General features: G+C 46.8%; 7 protein-coding genes across 7 annotated transcripts; 3 read left to right on the top strand and 4 right to left on the bottom strand.

Moving 5' to 3' along the window:
- Positions 1–428: 428 nt before the first annotated feature.
- On the top strand, positions 429–1527 carry I302_108207 (lactoylglutathione lyase; the record flags this gene model as incomplete). Its single annotated transcript, XM_065870623.1, has 5 exons — positions 429–539; positions 659–699; positions 773–885; positions 1013–1173; positions 1465–1527. The coding sequence occupies 5 exons, from the start codon at positions 429–431 to the stop codon at positions 1525–1527; spliced, it is 489 nt and encodes a 162-aa protein (XP_065726695.1).
- Positions 1528–1868: 341 nt separating this feature from the next.
- Positions 1869–5169, bottom strand: I302_108206 (uncharacterized protein; the record flags this gene model as incomplete). The annotated part of the gene is made up of 15 exons (XM_019194025.1): positions 1869–1975; positions 2071–2110; positions 2212–2498; positions 2556–2648; positions 2747–2993; positions 3071–3159; positions 3262–3316; positions 3378–3662; positions 3724–3826; positions 3893–4080; positions 4141–4224; positions 4305–4407; positions 4474–4742; positions 4809–5021; positions 5077–5169. 15 exons carry the CDS (start codon positions 5167–5169, stop codon positions 1869–1871), a joined length of 2256 nt encoding a protein of 751 aa, XP_019044148.1.
- Positions 5170–5611: 442 nt separating this feature from the next.
- I302_108205 (uncharacterized protein) lies at positions 5612–8341 on the top strand (the record flags this gene model as incomplete). Its single annotated transcript, XM_019194026.1, has 9 exons — positions 5612–6015; positions 6086–6177; positions 6238–6341; positions 6407–6480; positions 6570–6740; positions 6805–7156; positions 7276–7533; positions 7666–7884; positions 8012–8341. 9 exons carry the CDS (start codon positions 5612–5614, stop codon positions 8339–8341), a joined length of 2004 nt encoding a protein of 667 aa, XP_019044149.1.
- A 1518-nt stretch (positions 8342–9859) lies between these two features.
- On the top strand, positions 9860–10610 carry I302_108204 (mitochondrial 54S ribosomal mL60 domain-containing protein; the record flags this gene model as incomplete). Its single annotated transcript, XM_019194027.2, has 4 exons — positions 9860–9909; positions 10041–10201; positions 10365–10438; positions 10578–10610. The coding sequence occupies 4 exons, from the start codon at positions 9860–9862 to the stop codon at positions 10608–10610; spliced, it is 318 nt and encodes a 105-aa protein (XP_019044150.2).
- A 305-nt stretch (positions 10611–10915) lies between these two features.
- I302_108203 (uncharacterized protein) lies at positions 10916–14206 on the bottom strand (the record flags this gene model as incomplete). Its single annotated transcript, XM_019194028.1, has 7 exons — positions 10916–11479; positions 11544–11651; positions 11711–11788; positions 11855–12220; positions 12285–12387; positions 12459–12516; positions 12607–14206. The coding sequence occupies 7 exons, from the start codon at positions 14204–14206 to the stop codon at positions 10916–10918; spliced, it is 2877 nt and encodes a 958-aa protein (XP_019044151.1).
- A 475-nt stretch (positions 14207–14681) lies between these two features.
- I302_108202 (uncharacterized protein) lies at positions 14682–15589 on the bottom strand (the record flags this gene model as incomplete). Its single annotated transcript, XM_065870622.1, has 3 exons — positions 14682–14890; positions 15294–15390; positions 15569–15589. The coding sequence occupies 3 exons, from the start codon at positions 15587–15589 to the stop codon at positions 14682–14684; spliced, it is 327 nt and encodes a 108-aa protein (XP_065726694.1).
- Positions 15590–16353: 764 nt separating this feature from the next.
- Positions 16354–20965, bottom strand: I302_108201 (uncharacterized protein; the record flags this gene model as incomplete). The annotated part of the gene is made up of 19 exons (XM_065870621.1): positions 16354–16718; positions 16807–16895; positions 16958–17010; positions 17105–17182; positions 17249–17386; positions 17495–17646; positions 17739–17817; positions 17886–18018; positions 18080–18165; positions 18233–18283; positions 18357–18499; positions 18565–18640; positions 18708–18766; positions 18837–18951; positions 19015–19071; positions 19184–19809; positions 19882–20446; positions 20549–20843; positions 20952–20965. 19 exons carry the CDS (start codon positions 20963–20965, stop codon positions 16354–16356), a joined length of 3174 nt encoding a protein of 1057 aa, XP_065726693.1.
- Positions 20966–21115: the final 150 nt, after the last annotated feature.

The following is a 21115-nucleotide window of genomic DNA, read 5'->3' as shown; positions in this document are numbered from 1 at the left end:
TCAAGTGAGATGCAATGATAATATATATCCACACATCGATCTACGCAACAGCTTCCTCCCTCACGAATACCGACAGATGGGCCATAAACATCACCTCGCTGCATGTGCTTCAGTATTCGACCGGCTAATCAACCCACATCAACATCCGGACATTCCGGAGTACCTCCCCCTCACCTTACTTCGCCTCCACCGGATTGATCAGCACGTGTCGTGTCGTGTCGTATCGTTTATAGCAACCCTCTCAACCTGTCATAGGCTCGACGTCATTCACCGAGACAGAAGGAATCTGAAAGCTATATATAAACAATCTTCCTTTCGATTCCAATACCAGCTCTTTCATCTATACCAATCAAATGATCATCCCTTCCACATTCATCAGAAATTCATCCTCCCTACTCAAGAACAACCAGCAGCACATACTATCAAGAATGTCATCCTCAGCTACCAACACCGCTACGTACAAATTTAACCATACCATGTTAAGGATCAAAGATCCTAAAGTTTCGATCCCTTGGTATGAGAAGGTATTGGGTATGCAGGTGGGTCCACTATCTCCTACAATACAGACCACAGTTCTATGTACTTCATCTATTGTCATATCTCGAAACCTGGAATTGTAATAGCAGCTGATATCCGTGTTTTTTCACAACGGGTATAGAAATTCAAGGAATCCCCCGGAGGCGATTTCACAAACTACTTGTAAGTACCCTCCTCTCATCGCCTCCTATTCCTGTCATAGAGTATCGCTAATGAACCGTGCGTTCACTCACAGCCTCGCCTTCCCAGCTGGATTCGGCGACAAGGCCTCAGCCTCAGATGACGAGAAAGCTTCCATCCAATTGAACAGAGAGGGTGTATTGGAATTATGCCATAATTGGGGTACAGGTGGGTCAATTTCACATCACTTCCGCCCGCTGGTCATCAACCGTATACCGCATCATACCAAGGAGAAAGTTGGATCGAATTTGATTTGATTTGATGCTGACGATGATTGTGTATTCGTACACCGCAGAATCCGACCCAGACTTCAAAGGCTACGCTTCAGGCAACGAAGAACCCGGACGTGGATTCGGGCATATCGCAGTGACGGTTGATAATCTCGAAGCTGCCGTTAAGAGGTTTGATGATTTGGGTGTGAAGTTTAAGAAGAGGCCTGAGGACGGGAAGATGAGGGTGAGTGGCTTGTTTTGTTTCATCTGGTTCAGGAAAGGACGAAAGGGGGGAGGGGGGGAGCTGAATGATGGGGTGAGGATTGGATTGCAGGGGATGAGGGCTGAAGATGGGATATGATCTATGAGCGAGGAAGAGGCGCCTCGATATGGCTCACTGACGGGTGAGGAGCGGAACACCCTTTCTCCTGAAAGATATAGAGATGTGTGCATCAAGAGATGGCGACGAGGGTGAGAGAGAGAAGACGATGACCCTTTCACCCACTCCAATGCTAACATCTCACCCGTACAACAGCACATCGCATTCATCTACGATCCCGATGGATACTGGATCGAGATCCTCGCTCAACAAAAGTAAGCGTTTTGCGCACCCATCGGACGTCATCTCCCAACTTGGGAAGATAGACATCCGATGACCGAAGTGAAGTAGGTTCCAAGAAGTAACCAAAGTAGGACGACATGCATTCATATGTGAAGATGACATCGCGTTGGAGCATTTCGCACCGATGTTTACTGATTACATGCGACCATGGTCCACTAATTTATACAACAATATGAGACAAAAGACACACAACCATATTAATCATATAAGTAACCCCCCCGGCCTTCCAGGTCTCATGACGCATATATAGGAAAGTAGGGAAGTAGTACTGGATATCGAGCCGGGCCACCTATCCTTACTCGATTCTTACTGTACATCTACTTCTTACTCTTTTTCTTCTCTTTCTCTAGACTTTCACGTTCGAAATGGATCGACAGTACATCTACGATTTCCGCTTTCTTGGATTTTCCATTAAGTGATATCTCTACCATCATTGCAGGATGTCAGTATCATATCCGGCTCGTTTATTCCGGAGTTAGTCTGTCCACCATCATCAGGTGGCAGAACCTCAACACTCACTATGGAATTTCGCATACTCCTTTATCTCCTGTACTTTAGCCTATCCTCAAAAACACATCAAATCAGCAACCGTCACTCCTCTCCTTACCATCCCTCGTCGTCTAATCATAGGGCCAGTCCAAGGAAAAATCCCAAACTGACCTTATCCAACCTCCCCAATTTCCACAACCCTCTCAAATCCTTCAAATCCCCCTCCTCAACCCCCTCATCAGCCCTCCCAGCCCTCTTCGTACCACCTTTTAACGATTCTACCGCCCGCTCATCCTCTTCGATCGACCTGTTAAATTCGGACATAAATTCCCCAGCGGCTTTGTGCATGCCCCACCATTTTGGGAAGGTCTTATCTAGGTCTTGGCCCTGGGTCGAGGAGGGGTCGAAATCTTCTTCGAAGGCTAGGGATTGGAGTTGAGCGTAGTGGTATGCTAGGGCTGTGCGAGCTGTATCAGTACGAATGCACATAGTCTGAGCAGCTGGTAATCACGCACCAGGATTAGGATACGCTTCAGATCTGTAATGCCCAGCTTTGATCCTCAATCGCTTCACGACATTGGACATGAGCTTGGCCTGACGATCGGACGCTATATAACGCACGTTCAGCTCAGCATCTTTCCAATAGCAAAGGAGTGGTTCGTGGCGAAGATGGCATTAGTGACTGTGAGAGTAGTTGTCCACTCACCTAACAAATTCTCAATCATATTCTTAGGTGGTCTCCTAATATCATCCCGATACGGCAAAACAATAACGTGGAATCCGGGCGGTTGATCCTGTCCTCCATCTTTCGTAAAGCTTTCCTCCTGCGGTATGAGAATACAAAATTCAGGTTGAGTGTTGGTTCGGAATCTGCATATCGCCAGGGCATGTTTGTTGAACTTTATACATGATTTAAGGAGGGCTGCGAAAGTTCGCGTCGAGCCTGTATATTCCTGATAATCACAATGGTATCATTGGTCAGTCAACAATGAGTTTACAGCGAGGATCAGGGTAGATTCGCCAAGCTTACATTCTCGTTGGGGTAGATGAAATAGGAGTGTTTGAGGTTTTCTTCGAAAGATAGACGGTCTGGACTTTGGAATCCGAGTATTTTGATTTCTGATAATCGAAAGGAAACATGTCAGATCGTTTCTCTCTTGTCTATATCAGGATAATGTGTACAAGTCTGTCTATTTTGGACAAAGCGGTGCGAGAACTTACGAGGCTTCAATCCCATCGACTTGAACTCCGCTACTTCATCACTCGTGAATTGCAACTATCCCACCATAATCATCAGCCTGCAACGACCCAGAATCGACCAGACTTGTTCAGCTCACCCTGGTCCTAGCCACGACCTTGTGCTTCTCATCGCCTTTCTGCCCCGTCTGTTTCCCCCGCGTACCGTCCATCTCCGCCACTTCTTCCTCTTCCTCTTCATCTTCATCTTCTCGCTGTCTTCGCTCTTTATCCAATCTCAGGACCTCATCAGCGACCATCTGTTGTTCCACCTGATGTTCTGCACTTTCCCACCAATTAGGTTCGATGACGTTCTTCACCGTCGACTCATTCCCAAATTGGAATGCTTGGCCTATCTCTGTATCTTTTAGTACTGCACCTGTTTCCTGTTTCCGCGGTTTTATAAGCTACAGACATCGTTCTCATGCCACGAAAGGAGAAGCTTACAGCCGAAGTATATTCCGATTTGATCTGGACTTCCTCGACGGTTTGACCTCGCATTCGGACCAATTTGGGCTGGCCTTTACCCTGCGACGAGACCATTGCGTAGCTACGGTCGACCAATACTACAGATCAGCGACTGCCAAGGATGACGATTGTTGAGTGAATCACTCACCCGCTAATTCCAATCTCGATCTCCCCGTCTTTCCCGCCAAATTTCAACGGTATACTAAACTGTACCCTTTTGGGCGCATGTCTAATCACCAAATCATTCATCACTTCTGCTAATTCTGCCAAGCCGTCTACGTCTGGAGCTTCATCCGCTTCGGGTTCGTTTGCATCCGGTTCACGCTGGAGGATATCCTATATCACATCATCGGTTAGCTTGCTCAGGCTAGATCCATTCCAGATCACTTAGCTTACATTCCAATATAGCGTAGGATTGAATTTATGGTCTGGTCGATCGACGAAGAATGTATTTATCGATATTCCGTATGATGAGAGATCCTACGTATACATACGCATTTTTAATCAGCTCTACCACCTCCTCTGTGAGGATTTGCTGCAGCAGAGGAATCCCGACCTACCCCGTACACTGTCCTAGCTGGTTCTCGATTCATCTTACTTCCAGGTGGATAGTCGTTATCCGTGACTAAGAATACACGTTTATTCCCAGCTAAGTTTGTTCCTCTGTGAACCGTCGAAAGTCAGCTGCCTGTATCAACAAAATAGACCGGAAACAAGGAGCTGACTTACGCATCTCTAAATAAGAAGTTACAAGTAACAAGCACATCCGCAATGTTCAATTCCTCCTTTTTGTCGCATGGTGGAAAGGTTTTACCAAATATCTCAGGCTGAATGGTCTCTACATCTTGATCCTGTTTCTGAGAGTCATACTGTTCTTTGGCACTTTCCATCAACTTCACTATCCTCTTAATCTCCTCCGCATTGATGGTTCGAAGGTTCTGGTAAACTTGAGTACCAGGTTTATAAGATGCTTGAGAGGATGAAGGGGTATTTCCAGGCTATTTCCATAGAAAGGGTCGTCAGCTTATACACTTGTACTACGAAGACAGGTTGAGCTAGCTTACGTCGATGTTCCATAGTAACACCCCTACACTATCCGCAGGACCAGTGATCACCTTACTCCGCTGGATCTTGACTACAGCTTCCAAAGCTTGATGTAATGCGCTTTTACCTCTTAGCAATTCACCATCTTCGTTAATCATATCTGGAAAGGGAGTTTGCATGGACTTGGATGCATCTATACAGAATAGGATGTGATCTCGAGAGGCATAGGCGTACTACGAAATTATACTTCAGCAGAGCTGCTGGTAGGATGATGCGGGTTAAACTCACTTCAGATGTGTCTACTACATCATCTTCGTCTGCTGCTTCGAGAGACTCCCATGAGGGTACGTCTCTTGATCTGTCGCCGTAGTATGAAGTCATCTTGCGGATGTGGTATCTTCAGCTATCGCAGATGGGATGCGAGACTGAATAAGAAAAAGATGAAGCAACATGGTTATGCTGGTAATGTTCTTGTTCCTTGATTCTTGTTGACAACATGGACTACAGATTGGGGTCTCCACATGAAATGACACTGGGTCCAGTCAACCATTCATGTCGACATGACGTGTCATTACTTTTCAGGTATAACATGGTCAGTCACGTTTTGATGGTAACAACGTCATGGTCGAACCCGTTATCAGATCATCAGCCAGTCTGCTCCCTGGTGTTGTATTAGCGAGTCACCACCTCTGAAGCACTCCATTACCTATCACTTTCCCGTACATATTGACCCGCCAAGACCTAGTTCAAGCAGTCATCATCCCTCAGGACTCAACATCTCATCGCGAGTGTTCGACAACTCAACGGCCCACTATAACGCACAATGTCGATGCCCCCTCCCCCACCGCCTAACAAGGGTAAATCCCCTCAACTCGCACCTACCAACCCCCCAACAGCCAAATCAGCATCCCCTTCACCCGGCGCAGCTAAATCCCCTCGAATCAAGCCAATGACAGGTATAACCCCTCCTCAACAGGGCAAACAGTCAGTCGACCCCGAAGTACTGGCAGATGCGGTCTCCAAACTCGATATGATTCGGTCGGCTCCACCTCCAATGTCGCAGGTCAACTCCCCTGCAGTCACGCCGGGGGCTAGTGGATCATCTTCACCCAAATTGTTCGGTATACCTGGTGGAGCGAATGTGCCGCATGGATTGGAGAGAATGCCGAGCGGTGATGGTAAGACGAGTGTACCTGGGACACCTCATTTCGGTGCTCAGACTGAGTTGTGAGTTCTTGTCTTGTCAAACGTCGTATCAGATCAAAGGAAGATGAGCTGACTGACATGGTATTCATAGGCTCAAGACCCTAGATGAAAGTACCAGAATATTGAGACAGAACTCCAAGGCTCCCTCGAGGGCGCCCTCAGTTTCTGGTATCGGTACTGTCGGTAAGTTCATTATCCTACGATTTCATACACATGATTCTAAGCTTATCATATTATGTGTAGTGGAAAAACCTGATTACTCGGAGGCTAAGATCGTAGTAGCAATGGTCGGTCTACCAGCTCGGGGGAAATCATACCTGAGTAACAAGCTGATGAGGTATCTGAGGGTGAATTTTTACTCATGCCCCTGCACAACGTTCGACTGGCATACTGACACATGAACGGTACGTAGTGGCTCGAATACAACGTCGATGTGTTCAATGTCGGTCAATTGCGAAGATCAAAAGCAAGAACCGCGATGCAAGCGTAAGTGTCTTCCCTTATCCAGCTTCTCAATTCCACCTGGAGACAGCATGGCAACGCAGCAGTTGATGCTTCGGATATTTCATGAACAGTGGTAAAGGAAAGGTCGATCACTCTGCTACGTACTTCTCGCATTCCAATGCCGAAGCAAGCAGGATCCGAGAGCAGCTCGCAAACGAAACGCTGGAATCATTGATATCTTGGTTGAAGAAGGAAGGGAACGTTGCTATCATGGATGCTACGAACAGTACCATCGAGAGGAGGTGCGTTTATTTACACTGTTACAAAAGAGAAGGGGTGGAGCTGATTGTAGTCATGATTCAACAGAGAATGGATCCGACATCGAGTCGCTCAAGAACCAAACCTCCAACTCATGTTCCTCGAATCATTCTGCGACGACCCCGTCGTAATTGCCGCCAACGTTGCTCTCAAAGCTTCATCCGGTGATCCAGATTACGCAGGGATGTCAAGGGAAGATGCAGAGCGGGATTTCAGGAAGAGGATAGAACAATACGAAAGTGTTTATCAAACCATCACCGAACCGGATATCTCATATTGCAGGATCTTGAATGTTGGGCAGAGGGTCACGATAAATAGGATTCAGAGTTACCTGCAATCTAGAGTGGCGTTTTACTTGATGAATCTGCATTTGAAACCTAGAAGTATATATCTATCGAGGGTGAGTCAAGCCTCCGTCGAATCACCATCTTCCCTACAGAACCACCTCTTCATCGTTGGCTTCCCCACTAGTACCCCCTCTGAACGGTGAAATAGAGTCTGACCCATCGTTGCTTATAGCACGGCGAATCAATGTACAACGTCGAAGGTAAAATCGGAGGTGATTCCGACTTATCACCCCGAGGATTCGAGTATGCCAAAGCTTTACCGGCTTTAGTAAGGGATAATATCGGTGATGGACCTTTGGAGGTTTGGACATCGACATTACAACGTACTCAGCAGACTGGTAGCTACCTGCCTTTCGAGAAGAAGACTTGGAAATCTCTTGATGAGCTTGATGCGGGGGTTTGTGATGGGATGACATACGAGGAGATTGAGGTGGGTCAAGTTGCTCATACATTCGATTTCTAAAAATAATATCTTGAGCGTGTTGATGAACGGTCATATGGGTTCTCAGCCTTGATAAAAGCAGTAAAGATGACTATGCTAATTCACTGTTGTTTGGAATAGGAAAAATACCCAGAAGATTATGAATCCCGAGACGAAGACAAATTCAACTATCGATACCGAGGCGGTGAATCTTATCGAGATGTGGTTGTCAGACTTGAACCTGTCATCATGGAATTGGAAAGACAAGAGAATATTTTGATCATAGCTCATCAAGCTATCTTGAGATGCTTGTATGCCTATTTCCACGGTAAGACGCAAGAGGAGTTGCCCTATATCAAGGTGAGTGCGGCCCCATCTAAGGGATCACCAAGTCTTCCTCCCTCGCTATGATGTCGACCCAATCACTTGACAAGCCTCATATCGCACAAAGTCACCAACTGACGTTCCCCTCCGCGCCGTCCCTTAGATCCCCTTACACACCCTTATCAAAATCTCACCTAGAGCCTATGGATGCCACGAAGAACGATACCCCCTCCCCATCGCTGCTGTCGACACCCACCGACCCAAACCCAAGGGTAAGAAGGGGAACACGCCCGGAGCGACCACGCCGGGGGAGACCAAGAAGGGACAGGAAGAGGCACCGCAGAAGGATTTCAATGCTGATTCGAACGCTGCGAGAGATTATTTCGGGGATAGTGCTGGAAAGGGTATTGGAGTGAAAGCTGAGAGTGTATCGAGGATATTGGAGCAGAAGGTCAAGGAGGGGGATATCAAACCTACTGCTTTGGGCAGTTGAGCGGATGACCATCTGGTAGGATGATTGCAATCACAATTTTGGGGTAGATCTGTATGAGTATGCATTGATATATTTTGGTCGATCGACGAGTGTGGCGGTGTAATCTCTGTGCTGTAGTTTGATTGACATGAGTTTCCGCAATTTCATCTTTTCTCGAGGAGTACGTCCACGCCTTATCTTTCAGCGTCATCTCAGGCGAATCTATCATAAAACTGTGATGCAGTAAGACACGATTGATCGAAACGAGCAAAGATGCCTACGAAGGATCTTACACAAGAATAAGTGCCATTCATGACCTATTCTTCTGACAATATGTGACTTGCTTGTATAATGTATAACAAAAATACTGATGCATAGCTTATACATGTATTTACTTAGGTACCTATGTGTACAACAAAAAAATATGTCGCCGCAGGAAGAGGCCACCCTACCGCCCATACGGCGCCTCCCATCCTCCCGTATAGAGAGGCGGGGAGGCCCCGTACCCTCAACCCTATCCCATTTCATGAGGTCCGTGGTTAGTACTGGGTCAGTAGCCGGGTTAGTACTTTTGCCGTCAGTACATGATTAGTATTTATGACCATCCGTACTGGGTCAGTACCAGCGTCAGTACTGCTGTCAGTACCGGGTTTAGTACCGTCAGTACGATGCATCAGTACCAAAGGGGGACTTCGCCGAAGGATTTACATTGTGTTGGACATATGTACTAACCCCGGCGCCTAGGGCTTTCAATATCACACTACCTTCTCCATCCCCCTTATACAATATATGGTGTCCGGGAGGGTATTATTTACCTAGATAGCGACTTGGAGGGAGATAACGCCTCGGGTCGCTATTTTAGATTTTGGGTGAGAGGGGAAGGGGAGGTGGTGGGTCACGTGGTGCCACTAATGAAACTTTGGGTGATCTGAACGTATAGGTAGGCTATGCTAGGAGTTCGAAATGCTGGTAGAATCATAATGGCTGTATGCCTGGTGAGATTATTGGAGTTGATTGTTCATATAGCCCCTCGGAGAGGTACTGAGCAATACGACCGGAGTGATATGGTACGTTCAGATGAGTTATCCCAAAAATCTCTGGCAACCCGTCTGCAGGTATTTCCATCACTCCTATGATTGCTCTCCCTCTTCTGGTGCATATTTCTACTTGTAACCTTCGCACCTACGTCACATGAGTGAAGTAGAGAGGGGAGGTGCTGAGCAGGAGCAAGTAGCCAGTAACCATTGGAGTGGACGACCTCCACCAGACGTGAATACGGAGATAGTCATAATCTCCATATTCCGTTGTGTGTGTGAAAAATAGTTCCGTCTTCAGCAATAATGAGAATGTTGAAAACTCGAGATGCGAGATAGGTGTATGTAAAAGTCATACTCATATTTCTAGCTAAGCAAATCATAGATAGATACACACAATCTACAATATCAGCAGCCCAAGCACTCACAAAAGCATCCAATCATTCGGACGGCCAGATAGTAAAATAAAAAAGTATAGAAAGAGAGGAAACAAGCTTCAACCAGCATGTTCGGAGCTTTCAGACCTAGTTCGATATTATCAGGTGGACTCCTATGGTGAGTAGATAGATCTACACCTGTCTGTCATAGACCCGAGTTATCTCAAAGGTCCCATCTCAGGCATTTGCATGTCCGTGATCGACCATATCAACTGTTTACTGAGTATCGTTCCTGCCGCGTCATCGCAGGAAAACACCATGGCGTCTCTCACCTACACGAAAAGCAAACCAGCGTAAAAGGTTGAAGCAGGTAGATTCGGTGATCTCTGCCGTAGCCCAGTCGGGAATCACCACGAGGAGCTTGGAGAGGGCTTTGGCGTTGCCTATGGAGAGCGAGATGAATCCCAGGGGTGAGTTATGATTCTCAATTTGGTGAGGTGGTTGAGGTCATGGAAGATAGGAGATAGCGTTGGTGTTAGTGTCGGCAACCACCATGGGAAAACAATCGTATCGTAACGTGGGCCATGAGATAAGTCCGAGCTGACTCCTGATCTGCGGGATGGAATCTCATAGACAAATACACGACCTTCTCAAAGCATCACAGGGGATATAGGAAGTCGCAACACAAGGTACCCAAATGGACGAGGGTGAGTCTACACTAAACTTACCTCTGAATTCATACTTCACACATCACGGACTTCCTATTCTTCTCAGAAGAGCATCTTGCCTCATGCAAGGTGTTGTGAGATCGAACGGACCAATGCTGATATACGCCTGATTTGATAGTTGACACTACGTGAAAATCCAAAAGGTTTCTAGAATATATATCCAGTGCATGTACATTATCCATCTCTCACACGTATCATACATTTCATCTCATCCATTCCACTTTCCCATCGACGTGAAATTAACAAACAAAGGCATTGACAATAAGATGAAGATTGAAGAAATATGGATAAAAAATGATAAGCTTGGGATTTGAACTGATCTACAAAAGAAACACATTATAGGATCTACTGAAAGAAGATTTCTCTATCGAATCATCGAATATATACAGTGATGTACCGACTCAATACAATGCGATAGGAGAATAATGAAACAAACCATAAAGGAACAGCGATTGATCATCTCATCCCAGCCCAAGGGAACATCCCCCCACCACCGCCATACCAACTATTCCCGAAATTGTATGGCATAGGCGTACCACCCTGTTGAGGCACAGGACTGAACGCTCGCGAGGTGCCGTTCATCCCATTCCATTGGGGGAACACCATCCCACCTGGAGCAGGCTGGTTGTAAGGTGAGGGAGACATGTTACTTTGCGGGATGTCGGAGTAAGCAGGTAATGAACCATAACCGTTGGTATTGTATTCGTTGGGCGGAACGTTCATGTTGACCGGGAAGACCGTCTGTGTACCGTTGGGCGTACTGATGGGATAAACAGGGGTAAGACCCATAGTAGGCTGGGGATAGGGTGTAGGGGAGTAATCGTATCCTTGTGCATTGGGTGGGAGCGAGAAGGAAGACCGAGAGTTGGATCTGCGAGATCGGACGGTATCGGTGTAAGACGGTATATCGGATGGTCTCGATTGGGAACGTCTATGTCGTCGATGCTCCCTTTCGTTCTCTTGAGGTAGAGTTGGCAGTTGAGGTGATATCATGGTATGGCTCTCACTTGCTCGGGGGCGCTGTAAAGTAAAATTTGTTATCAATCCAGGTCTCGCTGATTTCCTTGAAACGTCACAAACTCACCTCGTCAACGGATCTCACGACCCAAGCGGTGAGGCATTGCATCAAAGACGGATCTCTAGCTCCGCGACTGATGACAGGGCTGACGGTGCATCGAGACCAGTTCGAGTTCTACGTATTTCCCCAGATCAGATCAAGCCTGACAGAATATAGCGAATGCAACCACTTACAAATTGTCCGAATACCCAATACTTCAGATTCGTCACAGCAAAGAAGTGAACTTGGTTCTGTATACAATCGTCATACACCTATAGCACCACTAATGATCAGCTGAAAAAATATGTGTCATTGGTCCACAGCTGATCCTAACGTACCTGAGCTTGCAGCAAATTCGCCTGGCCAACTTCCCCAACACACGTATCTCCATAGAACCCCCACCAGCCTTCACCGCTCATCCCTCTCGCAAATTCCTTCATCACGCTCGAGTCGACCACCGAAGGAGGTCTAATCTCAAGTATCATCGCTCGATCGATATCGTTATTCTTGTTTACCAGTACCATCGTACCGAACCCTTCCCATAGGAAATGGAATTTACCGCGTGACGACGGTGAGTCGTGGACATGCAGAGAAGAGGAGGAATGTTGGAGGTGAGGTGGTCTAGGTGAGGGAATGAGATGGAAAGTGAATGTTGAGGAGGAGTATCGGAGCATGTGTAAGGTCGAGACGGCCGTTTGGAGGAGCTAAAGCGACAAAATTAGGCTGAATATGTTGATCTCTTGGGTGTGACTGCTCAAGCTGGCTTACTGTTCCAGTCACCCAGCTCAATAAACCAAAATCTTCAGCCTTGTTGATGGACTCATCGAAGAACTCGAGTGTATCGAACCCTTCAGCGGGTAGAGCGAATATTCTGGACGGTCAAGAGCTACGATCAGCTGATTTCAACGATACAACGGCCAATCAAGCTGGAGCTCTACTCACTGAGTACCCCATCGGTTGGCCATATCAATAGCATGTTTCGATACATTCTCATCAAGCCCTATGAGATGAGATGACATGAATCAGACACATACATATTCTCAAGACTCATCCATCATCAAAAGTCTACACAACATGGGAATCGACTCACAGTCCAATATCCCCTTCTCCCACCCCCTCTGACTCTCCCAACTACCCAACATCCTCCCACTAACCCTCGCCTCCTCCGCCAACCTAAGACGTCGATGCCACTCCCAGCTCATCTCGTCGAACCCCAATGTCCGCTTACCTCCCCATAATCCCAATCCCCTCTTTTGCGATACTTGAGCCAAGGGCCACCTGTCCCATGATTGTATCTCCGCATAGCGAAGGTACGAGAACAAGTCATCAGCAGGTAAGATCAGGTGTCTCCTCGATGCTCTTGAGGGTGCTGTTGAGGTGAATCTGATATCTGACACTGAATTCATTGACGATGCACCACTGTGATTGGCGACGTCATGATGTGAGGTCGAATTCGGATTGGCGTTGGGACCTAGGGAAAGTGATGAGAAGAGTGAGCGAATACCATTCTCATTCCCACTCGTATGGTTCCTCGAGACACTGCGGGACAAAGGCGTAACTGAAGAGGAGGCTCCGAGGATATGATTGTTCTGTTCAACAGAGTAATTGGAGGGTGTAGGTTGGTGTGATGATCTCTTTTGGATCTTCCTTCCACCGGGAGCAGTAACTTTAGATAATGAGTTGACGATAGGTGCCACGTAAGACATCGGTCTACTAGGAAGGGGTTTCTCTCTTCTCGAGTTCGAGTTCGAGTTGGATGATCCTTCGTTGATGTCTACTCTCGAGTTCATCCTTGAAGTGCTTCTCAGAGCAGGCTTCAACATCCCCGCAGTAAATGTTCGATGTCGAGGTTTTTTCCTTCCCAGCCCAATCACCTCGATCGCCTCTCCAGCAGGTCCAATACCGACATTACTACCGAACGAAGGCTCCCATTTACTCCCCATCGTACCGTCCGATTCGGAGTCAGAATCGTATGTTCTTCCAGATCTATCCGACCTATTTGATCTTCTAGACCTGGTAGAATCGAATGACACCCTAGACCTGATCGAGCGATCACTATCCACCTTTCTGACGCTCGATGTCCTGCGAGATGAGGTGTAGGGAGTAGGTGGTCTACGATGTTTAGGTGGAGGGTTCATAGCTCGTTCGACTCTGAAAGCTTCCTTGGCAGCTTCGGGTGTAGGATACAGTACTTCCCTGGAAGATAATTTTCTCACACGATCGTGTCGCTCTTCTCGACTTTCCGGTGGTAAATCCTTAGGAAGGGGCTTAGGAGTTTTGATATTCCTATCTCTTCCTTTGGGGTCAGACTTGACCTCGTTTTTGGATTGTTGTTGCAAAAGGGTTGGCGGTAAGTCCCTATGGCGAGGTATAGGCGTTTTAATTTCCCTCGATACAGTAGGTTTGGAGGGTTGATGATGGTGTCTGTGTGCGATAGGAGGGGTATGGTGCGATATAGGTTGATTACGTAGCGTATCTAACGATTCCTTTCTCTTTCTCTGAGGTAAGGTATCCAACCTTTCTGGAACCATCAGATGATCGGTGGAGGGTGTCCTACCGTGACCTTGAACTCGGATTGAAGGGCGGTTCGAAGCTATACTAGACGATCTGGTATGTCTTGATCCTGGGTTCTGATTTTGAACTTGATTTTGATGCGAGTTATTTGGTTTCGTACTTTCCTGATGGGTCATCATACTTGTATTGGTGATTATGTGCGTGGAGATGATTGATATCTAAATGATCTTTTGAGGAATGGTCGAAGGATCTTCTCGGTGGGTTGGGTATTCTCTCCTGATCTGGGTCGAGGTATTGCCGATGAGCAGAAGTACTAACTGCTCTTCTGTGGGTGGGTCTGACGTATCTTCTCCGTGCCTCGGCTGAAGATCCACTACTCCCTTCTTCCTCAAATACCGGATGATGATAATGTCCCTGGCGAGAGGTACTTGCAGATCTATGATTCCTAGGTCTATGGTGATGTTGTGGCTCAGGTGTCAATGCCGTTCTCGGATCTATTCGCGGTGAATGACCAGCAGTTAATCGATCTTCGAGAGGGTACCTTCTATCCCTAGGAGAAGGATAATGCTCGTGAGAATACCTTCGACCTGATCTCGAACTTGGTCTTGGAGCAGGTTGTTCGGCTTGTGGACCTATGAAACTTCCTTGGTTTTAGTGATATCGGGGTGTCTGAGGTGGCGAGGTGTACTGCTGGAGTTGAGGTTGGGGAGGGTAGCTGGCGAGCTGAAGGGGTTGAAGGAATGTTTGGGAAACTTGAGATGGATATGGGAGGAGTGGCGCTGGGATAGGTGCGGGTTGTACGATTATTGGACCTGGTGCTGGACCTATTGGTGCTGGGTAGAAGACGGGTGGTGGAAGGACTATTTGATGGAGAGATAGGAATGAGTGGTCAGCCCTAATGCAACGGCTTAGCAATCATCCAGACAAGAATGTGAGGAGATGGATGGGACTTACCAAGATCTCTTCAAGCGATGCTTAAACCCGGGTATGTGGAAGGGCAGGGTGGAGAAGGTGTGATCAAGGAGAAGACGACAGGGAATGGAGTATGAGATGATGATGGAAATGACAAAACGAAGAAATGCACGATCACGCAGAATCAAATGACTCGTTGGTCTTGGTAGTTACTCGGTAAGAAGGAACAATCCAAAACGCCGTTCATCCGATCCAACAACACTAAAACAAACACGACCAATCCACGCCATTTTCCCTCTGGCTCTAACCGAGACTCAGATGAGATGGTTGAGATAAAAGTGAAAAACTTACCTCTTGGACCCCAGGGGTATATCCTCGTTCTATCACAGCAACAATCGCAGATGGGTCCACAACATGGGTCGTCGCAACAGCAATCTGCGGAGTTGTGCTATAGCGTACGAGTACGAGTATGAGTAACGATATCAGTAGTCTACAGTGTACTGGCGAGATGGATGGATGAGAAGAGGGGAAACGGGTGATCTAGAATAAAAGGGTAGGGTTTCAAGTGTGTGTACACTGTATGTGTGATTAGGGGGTGAAGTGTGAATTGGTGACGAATGACGTACGGTGGAATAACAAACTCCCATTTGATCGATGTTGATGTTTTTGGGGTGGTCAATTCAAAATATAGCAGAAGTTATTCTTTCACCAGCAGAGTAAGGTTCCTCGTAGTATCGATATCCTCAATATCCAACTTTGGGCCGGTGTTTATATCGCTGGGATGGTGATGTAGATAAGTCATTCAACCTTTTTCTGGACTGGACCGCTCAACTCGGCTTAGTAGCGCTTTGGTCCGTGCGAATGATCAGACAGATGTTACGCCCCCTGTGCTCTTTAGCTTGCTTCGTGACATTAGTATTGTATTCTGTCTCGTGATTTTATTCATTGTCCGTACATCCTCATTCGACTTGCTATGGGGTCTTCATTGAGAAGAACAAAAAATATCTTTGTAACCTTCGGTTAGTAGTACAATAAATCAATGAATGAATTACAATAAATACGTAGTTGATTGATGGTGATGACATGATGATGGGTTGAGCATTGATCGTTGATATCGGAGTAACACTTTGAACTCGCTTTTACTCTTTTGTCCCTGAATGTGTTTGTGTGTCCGAACAAAGGAGGGTGCGTGGGTATCAGAGTGGGGAAGGGTTCCGATCGTTTGTACGATGATATGAGTATGCATGTATTTTTACATATGTCAACAATGCGATCTTTAATTATATCATACTATACTATGAATTCTGTACGCTACGGACGAACAGAACCAAAAAAAAATTAAATAACCAATCTAATTCCTGATCCCTTCCATGCATTTCCGATAAACCATAACCACAAAATGAAATCCACTTCAAACAGCCTGTCCCCCACTAGGCGTAACAACCCCACTCCAATCCCCAGGTCTCCTAGCCTCATAATCCCTCTCAAGCCTATATCCCCTCGGCCCCGCATTAATGGCATCAGGTCCTCTTCCCCCTCCTGGGGTTAACGTATCGTCGTCCGAATGATTGGAATGCCTAATATTATGTCTTAATCTCAATCTATCCAAATGCACCGATAGGGGATTCTTCTTTTTCTCTTTGGAATGATCCTTGCTGTCCAAGTCTTGATCGCCATCTTCATCTGAATCACTGTTGATTCGTCGGTAGGGTAGGGGGACTTCACGCGTGACTCGATAGGCATCGGCGTTACCTAGATGTTCGGTTTCCACTCGGACTGTCTCACGCGGATGATCAGCTATCTACACTTTCCCTGTTGACAGGTTCAGAAAACAGTAGAATTCTTAGCTGAATTGATTACTCACAGAAATTCCATTGCCATCGTCTAAGCATCTCAGCCAGCGCAAAGAAGAAGGATCGTAATCTGACATTCCGAGTTGAGAGAGGGAGATACCTTATCGCATTTCGATATCAGCACTGACCGTCTACCTAGATCGGGTCACGGACGGTACGTACCAGATGAAGACAAATCGGATGAGAACATTCGTGACCATAGCGAGGTAATATACCTACATCATGGAGTATCAGCTCAGTCAACAGACAGAAAAGGTAGATAGACCACAACTAAGGGAAGGAGACGATCATGATAGAAGGCACGCTCACATATCTCGAAGAATATCCCAAATCCTTCCTCAACAGCCCAGCCTGAGGTCTGAACAAACTCCAATCAATGACGAGATCCTACATCAGATATTAGACAAGAATTTAGCAATCCACCTCGAGTCATAGCGAGATCAATCGACTCACCCAAGTAGAGGTATAAGTCGCACTGAGAACAGCAAATATGAACCAGATGATAAACGATTTATCGTTGATATGGCTATTCCTGGATCGCCAATAGACGAATAGACATTGTTGTAAGATCACACTAGAGTATTTACCGGCCTATAAAAGCGAGAAAAAGGAAGTCAGCCCAATATCCCATAGATCCGCGAATGTTCGAAGGACAAACTTGAGCAGAAATTCGAAGAGCGATGAAAGGTGCACACGTACATTGATCAGATGAATATTCAACTTGGAATCATAGTACCTCTTCAAGCATTGGATGAAACGTGATCCAGCGGGCAAACAAGCCAATAAAGCATAAGGCCACGATTTCCCAGAATGACAGACGGTGAATACGTCGGCGGGCCAATGTTTCGAGTCTATCGAGATGGAGCTCAGAATCAGCTGCCGTCATTCGACATCCTTGTATGATGTTGCAAGCAAGAAAAAGAGGGAAGGATTGATTACTCACAGCCACACGATATGAAATAGATATTCTGCACAGAATAAACCAAAGAGTTGAGCTCATCCGCCAAGAAGAACGCTATGAACTATGAAATGGAGACTGTCAGCTGCTGCCTTGATGTGCTCCATTGGACTCTCGACAACTGAGACTCACCTCTACTCTACTATATCCAGGTGTGACGACCCTAAACAACACCTTCAATAACCAGTACCTCGTACCTCTCCTTAAGACTGGTAAAGGGTTCAAGAAGAATACGACAGTGAATACTAGCCATGCGAGTGGCCATCTACGCACTCGTGTCAGTCGCATGACCACCAAACGAAGATTTTTTGAAGGCGATTACTCACGTAGTAGGGGCTACGCTTGAGCTTCCAATCTGGGCGAAAGTGAAGTAAAAGCAATATGATAACGTCAAGAACAAGAATGCGGGGATCTGCTCAAAACGGATCACTCGACTTAGTATGCTACGGCAATGATATTGGATAGGGATCACGACACACCTCAAGGAAAGACCGATAATCGATCGTAGGTCGAGTCATCTCCATGACGAACTACGAGATCCCGGAATTAGCATATCCACCACACCACCTAAAGACTCCAGGCCATCGGGAAGACCAAGCTCACCTCATAATTGATCCTCGCAGCTACGTAGGCCCCCAAATTCAATTGAAAGAGCATCGCAAACGCGATCGGCAGATACAATCCACCGTAGACTTGCAATAATCCTTCCCAAGCGGGCAATTCCTGTCGGACATGCGATTTGCTGGCTGATAACCCAAAACGCAGATCAGTATGTGGGAAAGTAGAGAGGGCGTGATGGATTGCAACTTACATTCAATCAGAGCGAAGACGGCCGCAGGTAAGCCTATACCTATCATTATACCTGATCTGAAAACGCTGTCATAGTGCTAAATAGGAATCCACTGATCAGCAGCCATTCTGCTGAACACGATGAGTAGGTGAAATATCGCTCACCGTCTTCTCGGTAGTTTGTCTTCTCAGCTTATCTCTCGCTCGCTTGCTATCTCCATGTTCTATCGAAACGACCCGACTTAGCAATCAGCTCATGGCTTCTTTCCATGGCATTTGATAAAATGGACTTACCAAAATGTATCGTATACAGATCTTCGATCTGCTTGATCAACCCATCGATAGCTTCAGATTGGGAGAAAGTAGCTTTTGATATACGTTCGTCGGTATACATCTCAAGGCATGTTATCTGTTTCATATCATCAGTATCGTCGTAGTGTCTTGAACGATGCGATGCTGGTCGGTGACTTACCTTGGTAGTCTTCTCAAACTTCTTCAGAGCCTTTCTAAATCCAGTGAGATTCATGATCTATTCGAACCCGACAATCAGCAGAAACCCTCATTGACGCCAACACACAACCACTCCGCCACCAAATTTCCTCAACAAGGATCCAAGTCATATGAGAGGAGACAATACCCACCCGATAATTCTTGATCAACTCCAACTGTCTATAAAACTCTAACACAGCCGTCTTAAGCTCCTTCTTATATTTCTGATACCTCTCCGGATTATACGTCTGATGATCCTTGTCAGCCCTCATAGCCTCTCTCAAGCTCGACCGTTCATTCTCAGACATCATCGGTATAGGCGAATTTGATCGTTTCAGAGGACCACCGGGTACTTGAAGATGATTTCCCGCTCCATTTCCATTTTGATTCTCATCAGGATTCGTAGTACCGCCTATACCCAGTTTTTGCTTTATCAGATTGATAGCAGGACCATTCGCAGTAGCCTGAGAGATGGGTAGGATCCTTCCTACTTTGGTCTCCCATTCTGGAGTTCCGTGGGGATACAGCTCATGATAGATTTTACGATGTTCTGCCAATTCCCTCAACTGATCTCGAAGATCATGGGCACGTCTCATTGCATCCCCTTCTCTTGCCAAGTAGAACTTCTCCACTTTATCCAGTTCGTGTTCTAGGAAATCGAAGAAGTCTTTCTCATCTTGTTCCAGCTGCTTGTACAGATCGTCAAAGTTGTCTGCGGTGCGGACTGGCGGTCCGGCGTTTCGTAGAGGTAGTGCAGGGGAGGGTAATGTCATTGATCCTATGCAGGGATCGTATCAGTGTTATCTAGACGGTCTACAGGTGTTACAGAACCATGAATCGACAAGCTCACTCAAACTCCTTGGTCCCAATCGAGGACTCCTGACGCCTCTGGGAGTATCAGCAGCCGACGAAGTATCCTTGGGCGTAGGCGTAGCTCCAGAACTTGACCCCAATCTTGGACTCCATAATCTGGGGCTCTTAGTCATTGATATGGATATCGACCCTTTTCTTGGTTTTTTGCCACCATCATCCTCTTGTGCCGCCGTAGCTTTGGTCAATGGTGTTCCGGAATCACTCTCCCTCAACGCATCACTCGTACTTGATCGTCGGGAATGTTCGGATCGTTCTTCGATCGTAGTCTCCACTATAGCATCTGCCTTGAGATTCGGACTGAATACTACCCCTTTCCTAGACCGTGAGGTGCTATCTGCCCTTGCTCTTGAGGATTGACCTTGACCAGGATCATCCTGCGGCCTGGGACTTGAGGTAGGTTTAATGCCATTCCGTTCATTATCATCTACGCTTGGTGAGCCGAGGTCGAGCGGAGGAGGTGCAGGTCTCTCGGTATGGGATTGCGGTGGTCGGGGACTGGTACCTGTTGAGCCGTATTTCTGACTGTGTTCTGATGTGCGCGACTATCATGGCACCCAGCTTCAGCTCAAGTATCCTTGTGTAACAAGAGTATGCCATCTGAGCTCTACCACACGCAGGGCCGATGCAACCTGAGTGTAACTCACGGTCCACCTATTCAACCTCGGCGTATTCCCACCACTCCCCATCCTTAATTTACCAAACCCCCCCTTGATCGTATCTGGTGTCCTTTTATCTCTAGGAGGAGCAGACGGCCCATGATCGTCATCCGCTCCTGAGGAATCACCATCCTCATCTTCCTCCTCCTCTCCCCCCGGTTCACCCTCTCTCCGCTCCTTGATCTGTCCGAGTCGTTTGGCAACTACCTTGATCTTCTTCTTACATTGTCTGTAATCTATATAGGCACGTTTCCATTCTGGCGTTTGGTTCTCTACTAGGTACCTGATGTATTATAAAGACTCAGCTTATACTGATACGTGGGAGTAGGCGCACAAGTACCTGGGACTAGCTGGCAGGTCGAGGAAGAGGGGGACAAACAACGCAACTCACCGTCCGAATTTCATCTTGGTCGTTACTGAGCGTTCGCCCACAAGGTACAGATACAGATCAAGAGGAGAGATTGCTGTTTATATGTTCATGGTCGTTCGCAAATGTGATATACGATGCTTGCTGCTTGCACGTATACACGCGATACTGGGTGGAATAGAAGCATA

This window comes from Kwoniella bestiolae, chromosome 7, assembly GCF_000512585.2.
Source record: "Kwoniella bestiolae CBS 10118 chromosome 7, complete sequence".
Classification (NCBI taxonomy): Eukaryota; Fungi; Basidiomycota; class Tremellomycetes; order Tremellales; family Cryptococcaceae; genus Kwoniella; species Kwoniella bestiolae.
This window is presented reverse-complemented; position numbering and strand designations above follow the sequence as displayed.